The following is a 15,706-nucleotide window of genomic DNA, read 5'->3' as shown; positions in this document are numbered from 1 at the left end:
GAACACAGCGGGTTGGGGGAGCAGCAGCCACCCCTTACAGGGGGGCTCCCGTGTGCAAGGGTGGTGCTTTGGCCTTTAGTTGGGGGTCACATTCAATCCTCACAACACTTCTGTGCTGGAAGTTGTTACACGGAACACCAGGAAGAGAAATTGCTCGGCATGTGAGGGACAAGCCCAGGCTCTGGAGTCACTCAGACCTGGTCCCCATCCCACGTCCACGCCTCATGCGCCATGTGACCTTCCCGGGTGACTTTCTGAGCCTCAGTCTCCTCCCCTGGGAGGGTACTGGGCTTTACTTCTCTGGCAGAGGTCTAAAGGGAACTCGTGCCTACACAGGCACAGTGTGAAGCATCGAGAAAGGGCTAAAAATGTTGGCTGTTATTTCAGACAGGAAGAAAGACAGGAGGCAAAGAAGAGGCATTTTTTTCCCCCTTAATGAAAGTGGCTTCTTTATTTCAAGGACAGAAAATAAAACGATCATTTGGGCAGCTGCTCTGGTTTTGTCCAAAATAATTTATTTACCAGCCTTACAAAAAAATACGTTGGCAAGAGAAAAATAAACGTCCTGTAGGAGCGGGCAAGCTCTTTCCTTCCGGCGGCTCCCCTGGGACCCTGCCAGAGAGTGGGGAGTCGGCTGAGGGCCCCCCAAGCCCAGGGTGGGTCCAGGAGGAAAAGCTCTGCGGGTGGAGGGCTGTCCTGAGTCCTCCTTGCGGTGGGGGCCGACCCAGCGGGCACCGAGGCACTTGCGGCAAAGGCTGGAGGCCCCCACCCCTCGGGAGGGGTGAGGGCTGTGTCCTGGGGACAAGGCGGGGGGGGGGGGGGGTGGAGGGAGGGGAGGCGGAGGGCTGTCCCGGAGGAGCCCCTAGCTCAGTCAGTCTCTGAGGCAAGGCTCCGGGGCCGGGGCTGAGGGGGGTTAGGTGGGGAAGTGTGGGCCCCTCCCTCCTCCATGGCCGCCCCCAGGTCTACCCGTGCAGGCCCACTCAGGGAGGCTGGGCTGGGGGAGGCCGGACACGGGGAGGCTGGACCTGGGGAGGCTGGCCCCGGGGAGGCCGAGCTTGGGGAGGCTGGAGAACGCCACCTCTGGCGCTGGGCAGGCTGCGGGGGCATAGGGGGCAGTGGGGGGGGCACTGTGGGGGCCCGGAGGCTGCTGCCCACCAGCCGGCGGGGCAGAGCCCGGGGGGTCACAGGGCTGCCAGAGCCCGCGGGCGGGGGTGGGGCTGGAGGGGAGGTACGGGTGCTGGAGACCTGGGGTGGCGGCATGGTGGGCCTGGCCGGCGCTGGGCGCTTGGCTGTGGAGGAAAGAAAGGGGTGGTTAGGCATCCACACGGCCTGTGGCAAATCCACCAAGCTCAGTGCTACCTCAGGACCTTTGTATGTGCCATCCCTTCTGCTGGGAGCTCTATTTCCACAGCCAGCTGCTCATCACTCAGGCCTCTCTTTCTGTCCCTTCCCCTGCTCAGCTGGGGTCCACCCCTTCTCCCCCCCCCTGCCCCAGGTACTGTCATATTTCCTGTTGTATTTTCTTCATAGACTGGTTGCCCTCTGAAATGATTTTATCAGTCTTCAGTGATACTCCTTATCTCCCCCACGGGAACGCAAACTAAGCGAGGCCATCTTATGGGCGGGGTGCTAGCACAGTGCTGGGCACGGAGCAGATGTTCAGTACACATTTGCTGAATAGGGGCCGGCCTGGTGGCGCAGCGGTTAAGTGCACACGTTCCGCTTTGGCGGCCCAGGGTTTGCCAGTTCGGATCCGGGGTGCGGACATGGCACTGCTTGGCAAGCCATGCTGTGGTAGGTGTCCCACGTATAAAGTAGAGGAAGATGGGCACGGATGTTAGCTCAGGGCCAGTCTTCCTCAGCAAAAAGAGGAGGATTGGCAGATGTTAGCTCAGGGCTAATCTTCCTCGGAGAAAAAAAAAAAAAGAAATGGTGCCTTTCCCCTGACCCTAGGCTCCTGCTCACCTCCTCTTAGAAGTCCACCAGAACTGTCCCACCCCAGCTCTCAGAGATCCCACTGCACAGTTCAAACCTGGTGAGGCAGCCAAGGGGCTGGATGAGGCCAGGAGGTCTGGACTCTCGTCCTTACCCTGCCTCCACCCACTGGGGGATCTGGGCAAACCACTTGCCCTTTGGGGCCTTGGTTCCCTCATCGGTAAGATGGGATGAAAGCCTCGACCTCGCAGGGCTGATGTGAGGACCAGCTCAGGCAATGGTGTGACAGTCCTTCGACTTGTGCTCCAGTGAGCAAATGCCCCACTTGCCCCCCATCCAGGAAAGGTGGCTAGAGGCCCCCTCCTGCAAGAAGGTCCCTGTGTGACCTACTAGCTCCTGTGGCTGCTCCATCTACTCCCGGCTCTACAATGGACACCCCAGAGCCCCCTCAGCGGGGCGGAGCCTCCTGATGTCCTGGTCACCCTGGCAGACTCCTCACCTGCACCCTCGGCCTCCTCACCTGCCTGGTCTTAGGCCAACTCAACAGGTGACTGCACCAAAGGGGCTCAGAAGGAGGCCCCAGGTTCCTGCCCGCCTCCGCCACCTCCCCTCCTTCACAGCCCCTGGAAGACCCCATCCGCCGTCTTCACTCCAGTCCCCGGGCCTCCTGAGGGCCTGGACTTCACTGCTGCCAACACTCACGATCGCTGACCTTTATCGGACATTTACCGTGTGCTGGGGATGAGCCAGGCAGCACCATTAACTCTCCAAACAGCCCTAGCAAGGTAGGTGCGCTACTATTCGTCACAGAGAGCAGGGGGCCGAGGCGCAGCCAGGTGAAGCCCCCGCCCAAGGGCACAGAGCTGGACTCTGAACTGAGTGTCACGCAGCGAACCTGGCTCTCAGGCACCTGGATTCTGGGCTGCCGGAAACCATGGGACGGTCTGTCCGCCCCTCTCCCTGTCCACCCTCTGTGCCCCTTCTCCTCCCACGGCCAACTCACTCCTCCGAGCCGTGTCCTCCGCTGGGGCAGCTGCCTCCGAGGGGTTCCTACTGACCTTGGGGGAGGCGGGTCTGGGGGGCGCCTCGGACTCTATCCTGCGAGGGAAGCAGAGAGTCAGGGTCAGGCTTGGCATCTCCCAGAAAGCTCCTGGAATCTTGGGGAGACTCCCAGCCAACGGGCTGAGTTTGGGTCCTCCCAGAACTTGTTCCCCATCACCTTGTGGTTGGGCCTGGGATCTGTCCCCAGGCTGGGCCCGCCTGAGAAGATGCTTCTGGCAATGGCCAGGGTTTGTGTCCACCGAGCCCCTGGCTGCTGTGTGATGCAGAGACAGTGTCCATGGTCCCCCATGGGGCCAGGATGGGGGGTAGAAAGCAGGGCCTCCCTCTGCCTCAGCTCCCAGACTCCATGCGAACTTTATGGGATGTTCTGGCCACTAGAAGCCAGAGAGCAGAGGGGAAGTGACGGGGAGGCCCTGGCTCATTCCTGGCTTCCTCCAGGCCTCTGCTCGGGTGGGTCCTCCTCAGGGAGGCCTTTCCTGACCCCACTGCTAAAGCAGGTCCTACTCGATCCCCTTAACCCCACCCTACTCCCCTTTACAGTGCCCATCACTGCCCGATAGTGTCCCAGGCGTCCCTCGGTGTCCTTGCTGACTCCTGCTCCCTGCCCCTGGAATGCCAGCTCTAAGGGCAGTGTTTGTCTGTCTCGCTCATCTGAGGACATTCATGGTTTGGGCCCCAGGCGTCTGTGATAACTGAACACCACCTCCAGGTATGGAGGCGACACGGTACCACACAGCCCTTCCGGATTTAAAGGATCACGAGAAGACTAGAAGGTATTTACAAATTCCAGAATGATCAGCTCCCTACTTCCCCAAATCCCCAGGGCCTGAAACAGTGCCTGGCACACAGGAGGTGCTCAGCAAAGAGCCGTACAACGAACGAGCGAACACAGGGAGGCTGAGGAAGACCGCCTCCAAGGCGCCACGCCACCCACTCCCAACTGGGAAACCAGGTACTTGGGATGAAAATACATAGTTACATTTCCTAAAATGCCACTGGCCGCCCTGAGAGATGGCGCTCGGGCTGGGCATCTTGGGGCCAGGACAGGGGCCATTCAGAACTGTCAGTCCTTACCTTTCCTTGGCAGCCACTGAGGCCGAGGTAGGAGCAGGACCTGGAGCTGGAGCTGGAGCCGGGGTGGCGGCCGGGGTGGGCATGGCAATCGGAAGCTCCTCAGAGGCCGGCTTGTCACTGAGCTTGTCCTGGGCCGCGGGGGCTGAGAACAGGCCTGACACATTGAAGTTGATGTCTGCAGATGCAAGGGAGCTGGTCTTAACTTTCAGAGCCTCCGCCAGCCTCCCCGCCTCAGCCAGTGTCAGGACCGCCTTCCCTCCCCACTGACATCCTCGGGGCCATGTTTTGCCTTCTCACTCCGACATGAGCCTCATGAGAATCCCACCAGGTGGGCAGCAGCATCCCCATTTTACAGATGAGAAACTGAGGCTCAGAGTGGAGAAGCAATTTCCTCCAGGCCTCATGGGGAGTTTGTGGGGCTGCCAGGGACTGAAGCTGAGTCTAGAGGGCACTGGGCTGGGCAGGCGGGGGCACGAAGGGACACATTCACAAAGGCAGGGGCTTCACCTCCAGGGAACAGGGTGTCTGCGCTCTGGATCAGAGCCTCGACCACGCCCACCACCTGGATGGACGACACTGAGGCTGCATCCAGCTGAGCCTGGTCCCTGCGGCGAAAGGGAGAGAAAGTGGGTCATCACTTAGCAGAGTCTTAGTGACCCCAACTCTGCCTGGCCCTGGGCTGGGCACTGGGGACACAAAGATCAATCACATCAAGTCCCTTTTCTAAAGAAACTCACAACCCACCAGTGGATTGCATGTGTTGCTCACATGCCAACTTTTCCCCTCTTTCACCCACCACAGACATCACTCGTCTGTCGTGGCTCCCTGTTCCTCACAGTTCTGGGATCTGGGCAGCCTCTCCCACTAATCACACTCAGCAAATGAGTGACATCCTTTCGCCATCCACAGCCAGGTGAATAAGACCCCTCACAGATCACAGCACTTCACAGTTTATAAAACATTCCCCTGTTCATTATCTCATCTTATTCCTAAAGTTTGTATAACTTCTCTCCAGTTTACAGATGAGGAAATGGAGGTGCAGAGAGGGACTTCCCAAGGCCATCTCTGGAAGGTGGAGGGGTGGGGCCAAACCAGATCTCTGGGCTCCCAGCACCCCAGCCCCCCATTATCCAGAATGCCTCTCTCCAAAGCCCTGTGGGGTCCAGGATCCCTTCAGGCTGCTCCTCACAGCAGTCTTTTTTTTTTTTTGAGAAAGATTAGCCCTGAGCTAACATCTGCTCCCAATCCTCCTCTTTTTGCTGAGGAAGACTGGCCCTGAGCTAACATCCGTGACCATCTTCCTCTACTTTATACATGGGACGCCTACCACAGCATGGCTTGCCAAGCGGTGCCATGTCCGCACCCGGGATCCGAATGGGTGAACCCGGGGCCGCCGAAGCGGAACGTGTGAACTTAACCGCTGTGCCACTGGGCCAGCACCTCACAGCAGTCTTGAGAATAGGAGCTGCTTAAGCCACTACAAGGATGGGGAAACTGAGGCCCAGGGGGACAACGAGCTGCAGATGGTTAGGGTGGGGACTGCCACCTTCCCCCGGCCCGCGGCCCCTCACCCTTCCTTCTCTGGGGGCCACAGCAGGTTGGGCCCTAGGACGATGGCGATGTTGCTGGGCGTCATCTTGTTTACCTCCTGCTCCTCGGCCAGCCGTGCTAGGAACTTCATCAGGTACCTGGGGAGGCAGGTGGAGGGCGTGGGCCAGGGCCAGGGCATCTGGGCCATGGACACCCATCGACACTCTGAGACCTGAGAATGTCCCAGCGTGGGGGTCCAAAGAATGGACGAGACACCACACAAGATGGTTTAAAAAATGTTAACAGTGAGGGGCTGGCCCCGTGGCCGAGTGGTTAAGTTCGCGCGCTCCGCTCCAGGCGGCCCAGTGTTTCGTTGGTTCGAATCCTGGGCGCGGACATGGCACTGCTCGTCAAGCCACGCTGAGGCAGCGTCCCACATGCCACAACTAGAGGGACCCACAACCGAGAATATACAACTATGTACCAGGGGGCTTTGGGGAGAAAAAAGGAAAAAAATAAAATCTTTAAAAAAAAAAAAAAAAAACGTTAACAGTGAAATCAGCTGACCTGCAAGTGCCACCTATGTGTCAGCCACTGAGCCGAGTGGAGAGTCTCCCAGGCACCCTGGGGGGTGGGGACCGTAATGCTCCACGTTTCCAGATGAGGGCGCTGAGGCACAGAGAGGCCAGTTGCCTGCCCAGGGCCACACAGCGGCAGAGGTGGGACTTGAAGCCAGGTGGTGTGGCTTCAAAGGTTCAAGGTGTGTGTTTAGTTCAATGTCTAGTATAAAAAAATATGACTAGTACATCAAAGCTAGGTTTCCAGAAATATTGCTTAGGACAAGGAGGCAGGACTCAAACATGGGGCCCCCAGAGTCCCAGCTGGGCCCTGGCTCTGGGGGGCGGTCAAGGGGGCGGGCTCGGGGCTCACCTGAGGTTGTTGAGGTTGTCGCGAGGCAGGCGGCCACACACCTCTTGGAGGGCTTCCTGCCGGGCCCCCGGCTCCTTCAGGCTGGGGAGGGAGAGACCTGGTGAGCCAGCTCGGGGCCACACCTCTGCAGCCTCGTCCTCCCCAGCACCCCCTCCCCAATCCTCACCTGGCTGCCCTCATCCAATCATCATAGAGGTCAAAGGTCATCAGGGGCTCTGGCAGCTCCCGTAGATAGGACTTGAGGGCACCTGAAGTGGCAGGGGGTGCTCAGGCGTAGCTCCCAAGCCCCCACCTCCACCCCCAGTACCCAGCTCTCTCCATCTGTTAGCAACCTCTAGCCCTTGTTCACACTAACGTGTCAAGGTCTGATCATTCCTTTGGGCTAACGACCCTTTTGGGAAAATGATCAAGCTTACACGCATTTCAGGGGGTCATCCTGGGCCTACGTCAAGGACCCCTATGTCTCCTCGTCAGATTATCAGGCCATGAGCCAATCTATCATGGGATCATTGCAGGCAGCTGTGGGGAAGGGACACGGGGAGAAGGCCCCCAACCCAGGGCTCCTTGGACCAGGCACCTGCCACGGCGTGGGGGTCAGAGCAGAACTCCTGCAGGCTGTGGGGGTCGGAGGCCATCGTCTGCTTGAGGCGCTTCAGCACTGAGGCCCCGGCGGCCAGACGGAAGAGGCCCTGGGGTACGAGAGGGAACAGGTGGGGGTCACAGAGGGGTGGGCAGGGCAGGACAGCATGACCGGGAGGCCCTGGGTCACTCATGGCTTGGGGTAGGCCCAGGCTGGGACTCAGTGGCCCCACTGGTCTGGGGGGCAGAGTGGACACCAGTGTCCGTGGGTCCTTTCAGCCCTCAGGGTCTGGAATTCGGAGCACAGTGGGAAGTCTGGGAGGAGCTGGGAAAAGTCGTGGGGAGGCAGGCGTCTGGTTAGGAGTAGAAGGGAGACCTGAGGCCGAGCAGGGTTGTCCAGAAGCCCGAGTGGGTCTCTGAGTCTGCTCCACCCCCGAAGGGTCTGTCCCCAGAAAACGGGCTGGTGTACGAGCCACACTGAGATGCAAAGGTGGACAAGGACAGCGTGCAGCAGGGAGTCCTGGCTTCACCGCCACCTTCCCGTGTGCTGCTGGGCACGGCCACCTCTCGGCCTGTCCCCTGCTTGGATAACGGAGCCAAGGAGGGTTCCCTCCAGGGGTTACTGGCATCATTAAATGGAGCGAGGCATGCACAGGGCTTCTAGCATAGAGCCTGGCCCCAGGAGCATCATTGGGTGGAGGCAGCGTCCATGCAGTCACAGGAGGCCACGCCCTCTGCTCTCACGGTGGGATTACAGGCTCCAGCCCAGGGCAACATGTGGGAGATGTGGGACAGAGTGAGGGCCTGGAGGCTCCTTTCCCACCTGGCCCAGGGCACCTCACCTCTTCCTTCATGCCCTCGGAAAGCAGCATCATGACGCAGGCCTCGATGGGCAGGGCGATGTCCCGGCCCAGTTCTTGCAGGTGCGTTCCCAGCGACACCCCATACACCCTGGAGGAGGGGGCGGCCGTCATCGAGGGGGAGGGGTCTGCAGGGATGAGACAGATCAGCGGCCCAGGGTCCTCCCACCCCTGGGCTGCTAGGTCAGGGTAGGCAGGGGCACGCCCCAGATGTCCTCAAGGGGCTACTGCTTTGGCCAGTGGCACCACTTCCCACCCACCCAGCCATGTCACACATCTTGATGTAGTCCAGCATATCTCTCAAATCCACCCACCTCCACTGCCCCACCCAGTCCAGGCCACCATCATCTCCCTTCCGCCTCCTGACAGGTCTCCTGGCTCCAGTCCTGCCCCCTTCATTCCATCCTCCACGCGGCGGCCAGAGCATTCTCCATTACAAATCTAATCGAGCCCTCCCTCACCCAGAACCCATCCATGGCTCCCTATTGACCTTCAGGATAGAGTGCAAGCTTCTTAACAGGCCCTGAGCAGGGCAGGGGTCAGGGGTATGGGGTCGGGGACCGCCTGTGTCCCTACCTGTTTGGCTGTGGTTCTCCTTCAGCTCCGCCAGGGCCGTGTCCAGTGAGCTCAGAGACTTGCGATGGTAATCGGCCTGAATCTCCATGAGCTGTGGGGACAACGGGGCAACCCCGGAGGAAGTGGGCAAATCTGAGCACCCCCCAGGGTCAACAAGGGCAGACCCCTCCCTCCCACCGTCTCGCAGGGGGTCTCAGTGGCCCCTGGCCCTGGTGTCCACTCCTGAGCTCAGGTGGCTGGAGCCTGGTCTTGGACTCACGTGGATGAAGTAGTTGGCGTATGTGTCCTCCTTGGTGGCAAAGTGGTACAGATCGGCCAAGTACTCGTCCTTGGGGACAGAGAGGGGAGGGCTTATACCAGTGAGGCAAGGGCCCAGTGGGGAAGCCTGAAGGGGCTGGTGACTTGCCCGAGCTGTATGTGGAGGGTCCCAGCCAGCTCTCCTCTCTCTGCCAAGGTTTGCTCTTGGGGCCAGCCCACAGCAACCCCTTTGAATTCTTTTTTTCTTTCTTTTTTTTTTTTTTTTGCTGAGGAAGACTGGCCCTGAGCTAACATCTGTGCCCATCTTCCTCTACTTTATACGTGGGACACCTACCACAGCATGGATTGCCAAGTGGTGCCATGTCCTCACCTGGGATCCGAACCGGCGAACCCCAGGCCACCTAAAGCTGAACGTGTGAACTTAACCACTGTGCCACTGGGCCGGCCCCCGCTTTGAATTCTTGAGGGTCTTTTATAGCTTCTTGTCCTCACCTCTGTGTCCCCATATCCTATCACAGTGCCTTGTGTTACTCATGGTTCATTCATTCATCCTTCCTTCCTTCATTCATTCACTCACAAACACACAGATTCTGGAGAACAGACCGAATCTCTGTCTCCCAGGTGTTGTGCATGTGGTGTAGACAGAAGAGGCTGCAAGGTGGTGGCTAAGTACACAGACCTTGGAGCCTGACTGCCTGCATTCAAATCCTGGCTCTGCTGCTTCCTAGCTGTGTGGCCTTGGGCAAGTCACGTCACCTCTCTGAGTTTCGGTTTCCTCATCTGTGAAATGGGGACAGCACTCACCCCTGCCACCCCCTCACCTTGCACTGCTCCACCTTCTTCTTCAGCTCCTCCTCCTCCTCCTTCAGCGTCTCCATCTTGTTGGCTGTGGTGGTGTGGCTGTAATTGCCTGGGTTGCCTGCCAGGCCCTGACCACTGCCTGAGTTCTTAGCTGCCTGACTGAGCCTGGGGACAATCCCAAGGTGGGGTGGTCACCGTCCCCATTGCATGTCCAGAGCCAAGTGTCCCCTCCATATGCCTGACCACAGAGGATTATGGGATTTTTAGATGCAAATCTGGCCCCGGGCCTCTGCGCGGCTAGCTCCGGAGTGGAGGGTGAGGGCTCTCCTGCCATCCAGAGATCCTGGAGGATTGTTTATGGCTATCCTAGGCTTTGGGGTCCCCCCCAGTTCAAAGCACATGCACACACACGTGCACAGAGGCACCCTCACCACATGTGTTCCTAAGGACCAGAAGTGTGCAGAAGTACACACATTACCCGGTGGGCCCTAGTGTGGGACGGGCCTCGAAGCTCTGGGGCCATCACCGCAGGCTGACCTAGGCATGGACCCCCCAGAGGCTGCGGCTCCCACCTGCTTTTGAGGGTGTTCCAGTCAGACACCAGCTTCTGCAGGCTTTTCTTGTGCTTGAGGATGGCTGGCAGCTCGTCCTGGGGGCGGGCATGTTGCGGGGGGCGGGTTCAGTGGGCTGGGGGTGGTGGGAGCTAGAGGCTGGGGAAGCTGGGGGCAGGGGGCGGGAGGCAGGGTCACCTCACTCAGCCTGCTGAGTGGCTGCAGGACATCCCTCTCCAGGGTCATCTCAAACTCGGCCAGGATGCGGGCCAGCTGGTTCTGAATGGCACAGCTCATCTCCAAGGCCTTCCTGTGGGCACAGCACCGGGTGGGCTGGGCTCCCACAGCCCGGCACCACCATCTGGGAAGACAGTGGGGCCTCCTCCGTTCCCACCAGCTCCTGCCCTTCCATCTCCTTCATGTTTGCTGAGCCCAAGGCCCTCCCAGGCCTGGTCGCCCTCACTGACCTGGACACTGTCCCCAGCCCAGACACTCTCCCTGACGTGGTCATCCTTCCACTGCACATGTCCTCTCTGACCTGAACCCCCTCCCAGCCCAGATCCCTCCTTGGCATCTCCAGGTGAGGGCAGAGGCCCTGGTCCGTGCTCACCCCATGCTGGAGTCGGGGTCCAGCTCCTTGAAGCTCTCGGCCATCGTAGTGGACAGAGCCATGAGAGGAAGTTTCTTCTGCAGGGGGGGCGGGGGCAGGAATGTGAGTGCACATGCTCACCTGCTGGGCCTCCCCGACGCTGCCTGAGCACCGGGCAAGTCCCTCATGGAGGTACTGGGTGTGGACAGGGGCGGAGGGAACCCAGGAGGGCCAGTCACAGGTGAGAGTGGAAGCAGGATGATGACAAGGCACAGTGGGAGTGATATCTCCTTGTGACCATGTACAGAGCCCCCACTCATCTAGGGTCCCCTTTCCCCCTTCCAGAAGCCACTTGACTGGGCAGGAAGGAATCACCAAGTCCCAGCATAGACTGGAAAACTAAGAAGAGAGGGCGTGGAACTTGCCCCAGGTCAGACAAGGGGAGAGAGAATGGAGGAGCGAGTGGGGCTCCTTGCCCGCGCCCCAGGACACACATGGCTGAGCTGGCCGCTGCTGAGCTCAAACCCCCATGGCTCCCCACTGCTCCTCCTCCCCCAGTGCTCTGGCCACAGTGAAGTGCTGATTTCAAAGCAAGCCCCACCCATTCCCACCTAGAGTTAAGGAGAGCGCCAGCTCCGGCCAGAGAGACCAGGGCTCACATTTCGGTTTTGCCACTTACTAGCTGTGTGACCTTGAGTGAGTGGCTCTACCTCTCTAAGCCTCCATTTCCTCATCTGTACGCAGTGCCAATAAAGACGGTCTCCCCCCCCCCCCCCCCGGCTGTTGTCAGCACTAAGGATGGCAATGATTAACATGTTTTTTGCAATAGACCAGCAGTAAGTAGTCCATAAATGCTGGCCGATAGGAGTGAGCAGCACTCAAAATCCAGCTCAAATGCCCCCTCCTTCAGGAAGCCCTCACAGACGGCCTCACTCGGGAGGGCCTGCTCTGCTCCCGGTGCTGACTGGACAGAGAAGTTCAGGTGCTGTCAGAGGCCTGGCCTTGGCTCAGGGGAATGGGGCAGAGGGAGGAGGGGTCAAGATGCGGATGGGGAAGAGACAGGGCCTCAGGAACCCAGTGCCCGAGGGGCCTTAGAGCAGTCTGCACCCTCTTGGTGCCAGAGGCTCAGACTGGCAGGGAGACCCCAGCCCAGACCTTGCTCTGCCATTGGACAGAGGTGTCCTGCCCAGGCCCCTCCTCCCCGGGACCCCCACTCACCACCCGCTTGTCCATGTCTGCCCCGCTCTGGCCCTGCAGACAGGCCTGCAGCCTTTTGTGGACATTGTGCGCTGCTCGCTTGGCCGGCTCCAGCCGCTGTTCCACCTGGGAGAGAGGCCGGGTTATGGATCACCGGAGGTGGCTGTTGTCCACCCCCCACTGCCCAGTCCTCCCCCAGAGCAGGGACCACCTTTCTCTTCCCTCCTCTTGGGGACCCCATGGCCAACAGCTTGGGGAATGACTCAACTTGGGCCCCCAACTGGCGTCCCCACCCGGCCCTCCGCTGACAGCCTGCACAGGCCTGCCTTGCCACCGCTGCTGGCCCAGGCATGTACCTGCTGCAGGTCCTCACCCAGGAACTCGGCAGTCTCCGGGGTGCTGTGGGGGGAGAGCATCTGCTGAGCCGGTGCAGGTTAGGAAATCCCCTCCTCCCCCTGTCCCCCCAACAGGGCACCTGGACCCCAGTTGCTTCCAGTGCTCCTCCCACTTAGGGCCCGCCCTGGGTGGCCCGCCTGCCTCATCCCAGTCCCAGTCCGAGCACATTCCATGGGGGCGGGAATAGGATACATGGCTTTTTCCTCCTCCACCCAGGGCTGTGTCCTGAGAAAGGGCGGACGAAACCAAACAGGGGGACTTGGGGAGCCACCCCAGGGCCCAGCCTCTCTCTTCTGCTGACCCCGGGGAGAGGCGGCCTGGGCTGGCTCCAAGAACAGGAAGTGTGGGAGCTCAGACTCCTGGGCTGTCAGTCACACAGCACTCTGGACTAGTGGTGGGCAGGCCCAGGGCCCCTGCCCGGGGAAAGAGGGGGACACTGAGGCCCAGAGCAAGGTGACCTGACTGCCCAGGCTCACACAGTCTGGCACAGATGCCAGTGTGAGGCTAGAACCATGTCTCTGGACACCCAGTCCTCCCCTGGGCCCAGAGAATGGGAAACTCCCCACGCAGGGGGAAGGGGAGAGAAGACAGGCCCTCAGAGCACCCCAAACTTCCGGCTTCCACTCCACCAGCTCAGGGGCTGGGGGTGGGGACAGGGAGACCTGGGGCCATTTCCACCTGAGGATGGGAAAAGCAGAAGCAAGACAGAGAAGCAGGAGGCAGCTGAGGGCGGGAGGGAGAGGAACACAGCAGGACAGGGCAGGCCCCTCCCCCATGCCAGGACCCTGTCTCTTCCCCTCCCCCAAGGTCTGGAGCCCTGACCCTCCCTCCCCCCTCCACAGGCAACCAGAGAGGGTTAACTGTCCCCATTGTACAGAGGGGACAAGTGAGGCCGGGGAGGACTCTCCACGCAGAGGCTCATGGAGGCAGAGAAGACTCAGATCCTAGATCCTCCCTACAACCCCTCAAATCAGGGGTGAGGGTGCCCCTTCTCCCAAAAGCCAGCGCCTGCCCCTCCTGCTCTGGCTGGGAGGTAGGGGTGGCATTGAGAGGGGAGGAAGGGAGGGCAGGGCTCTGGCCGGTCAGAGGGGCTGTCCAGCTGTCCCCAGCCTCCCCCACCCTTCTACCTCCCCTAGGGTCCTGCGGGGTGAGTGTGGGGCTGGAAGACACGGGGTGATACTCACCGTCCCAAGCTGCCCGTCTGGGCCAGCTGCCGCATGCGATGCAGCTGCCTCTTCATCATCTTGGGGCCGGGCTGGGGTTGCGGGGTCACGGAGGGGGTCGAGGGCCCGGCAGCCCCCGGCCCAGCCTGCCTCTGACCGCGGCGCCTCGCTCGCCCCGGATGGGTGGGCGGCGCTCTCCGCTTCCTGGGCCAGCCGCGCTCTCGCCGCCGCGCTCTCCTCCCCCGCTCGCGGCTCCGCCCCCGGCCCCCAGGTCACTCCTCTCTGCAAGTTTGTTTCCCCGTTCTCTCCCCTGTCTTCCGGCCCTCCGCTCGCCCCCGGCCGGTCCGGCGAGTGTCAGTCTGTCGGTCGGGCCACCGGGCCGGGCGCAGGTTGTGCGCGCCGTTCCCCTCCCGGCCCCGCCCCGCCGCACCCGGCCCGGTGGCGGGAAGCAGGTAAGCCGGCTCTTGCCCGCGCACCGCCTGGCCTCCTGGGTTCCTGCCCCACCCGCCGGCCTGCAGGCGGGGTATAAGTAACCTTTGCATCCTTCTTAAAGGGGAAAGAGGTTCCGTGCTTAGGAGGCAGAGGCCGAGGACAGGCCCCTCTGACCCCTATGGCCCATGTGGGCCTGCCAAAGGATGCTGCCCTGCACTGCCTCCCCAAAGGACCTCCTGGCCACCTTGAGCTAAACGTCACCCCTGCTCCCCTGCTGGACGATTAGGTGAGGGCTTTGGCTTCCTGGGGCCACCCCACTGCTGTATGCCCTTGGACAAGTCCCTGGAACTCTGGACTCGCTGCCTAATGGCCTGAGGGACCAGCTGTCCTGGCCCTGCCGTCCAGAAGAGGGGACAAGATACCCCTGCCTGCTCCTCCAGCAGCTATGCTTCTGCTGCCGTTGTCCCTTTAATGTGGGTGCCTGCCACCCTCCAGCTGCAGCGAACCCTCTGAACCCTGAACCCTACAGGGCTGTTGCCTGACACTGCTCTCTCCCAGCCCCAACACCAGACCGAAGCCCCTTCTCCTGGCAGACCTCCTCGACCCTGCCCTTCCTTCTTGTAGGGCAGTGATGTGGGTACTACTCTGATCCCCCAAACTCAGGAGTAGTTATCTCTTTGGCCCCCCCACCCAAAACAGAGTTGGGCATACAGTAGGTGCTCCATAATTGCTAGTTAATACAAGATGAGAGGTTTTGGGAAACAGTAGGCTCTCCTTATTCTGAACTCCTGCACCCCTCAGGCATCAGGAGGGCTGGGGCGGGGGGGGGGAGCATGGGGGAGAGCCCTCCCACACCACTGCCTTTGCTCTGTTGGAGTTTCAGGTCAGTCTGAGGATTACCTGAGCACCTACTGTGTGTGGCCTGGCAGACTGGACACTTCTGGAGGGCAGGGCCTAGGTAGGCCTCAGACATCTCAGTGTTCCAGTGCCCGGCACAGGGCCTGGCACACAGTGACGCTTGCTGTTCACTGGCTGCCCCTCTAGGTCCCAAAGGGAGAGCCTGGCAGGCCCAGGCAGGGTGGGGAGGGGCTGAGAAGGAACCCCCAGCTGCTGCTGCCTGAGCCCGAGCCTCTCAGCTGGGCGCCCACCTGAGTGTGGAAGCTTCTGGCTCAGAGTCTCAGGCAGGGATGAGGAGATCCCAGGCATGGTTCCCTCCTCACCTCTCTTCTCCCACTGGAAGGCCTCTGGAGGGAATTCTAGAAAGGGGACAGGGCTTGAGGACTGCCTCCGTGGAGGGAGACACCAGAGTCCATTGACCTGGCTTCTTTTTTGTTTTAAAGCTTGGCACCTGAGCTAACTGTTGCCAATCTTTTCTTTTTTCTTTTTTTGCTTTTTCTCCCCAAGTCCCACTAGTACATAGTTGTATATTTTAGTTGTGGGTCCTTCTAGTTGTGGCATGTGGGAGGCCACCTCAACATGGCCTGGTGAGCAGTGCCACATCCGTGCCCAGGATCTGAACTGATGAAACCCTGGGCCTCTGAAGTGGAGCATGCAAACTTAACCACTCGGCCACGGGGCCAGCCCCCGACCTGGCTTCTTAAAATGTGGGGCTGGGGTGTGCAATGTCTGGGTTCTAGTTTTGGCCTCTCCACTCTCCTCGCTGGCCAGATCCCAGAACTTCGTAGTGACTCAGTTTCCCCTGTCTCTGCCAAGGGCACAGCCTACTGTGTGCAGAACTAGGAAACTGAAGACTCCCAAGCCAGCAGTTTGACA

At 60.4% G+C, this 15,706-nt stretch overlaps 1 protein-coding gene across 3 annotated transcripts; it reads right to left on the bottom strand.

Annotated features, from left to right (window-relative positions):
• Positions 1 to 420: 420 nt before the first annotated feature.
• SH3BP1 (SH3 domain binding protein 1) lies at positions 421 to 13,739 on the bottom strand. Of its 3 annotated transcripts, none has more exons than XM_070600416.1 (18): positions 13,523 to 13,726; positions 12,299 to 12,341; positions 11,964 to 12,068; positions 10,767 to 10,843; positions 10,355 to 10,466; positions 10,178 to 10,254; positions 9,626 to 9,770; positions 8,806 to 8,874; positions 8,547 to 8,637; positions 7,953 to 8,098; positions 7,109 to 7,220; positions 6,698 to 6,779; positions 6,532 to 6,612; positions 5,643 to 5,759; positions 4,579 to 4,676; positions 4,072 to 4,246; positions 2,928 to 3,033; positions 421 to 612 (listed from the first exon to the last, which is right to left on the bottom strand). In XM_070600416.1, the coding sequence occupies exons 1-18, from the start codon at positions 13,579 to 13,581 to the stop codon at positions 478 to 480; spliced, it is 1,830 nt and encodes a 609-aa protein (XP_070456517.1). In that variant the 5' UTR covers positions 13,582 to 13,726; the 3' UTR covers positions 421 to 477. The 3 variants fall into 3 exon arrangements, with proteins under 3 accessions (XP_070456517.1, XP_070456516.1, XP_070456518.1); XM_070600415.1 differs by having other exon boundaries at positions 494 to 1,289; positions 2,939 to 3,033; positions 13,523 to 13,739; XM_070600417.1 differs by having other exon boundaries at positions 494 to 612; positions 2,939 to 3,033.
• Positions 13,740 to 15,706: the final 1,967 nt, after the last annotated feature.

The sequence above is a fragment of the Equus przewalskii genome, chromosome 29 (genome assembly GCF_037783145.1).
Source record: "Equus przewalskii isolate Varuska chromosome 29, EquPr2, whole genome shotgun sequence".
NCBI classification, from domain to species: Eukaryota; Metazoa; Chordata; class Mammalia; order Perissodactyla; family Equidae; genus Equus; species Equus przewalskii.
Note: the sequence above shows the minus strand (reverse complement) of the source record. Positions and strands in the feature narration are given on the sequence as shown.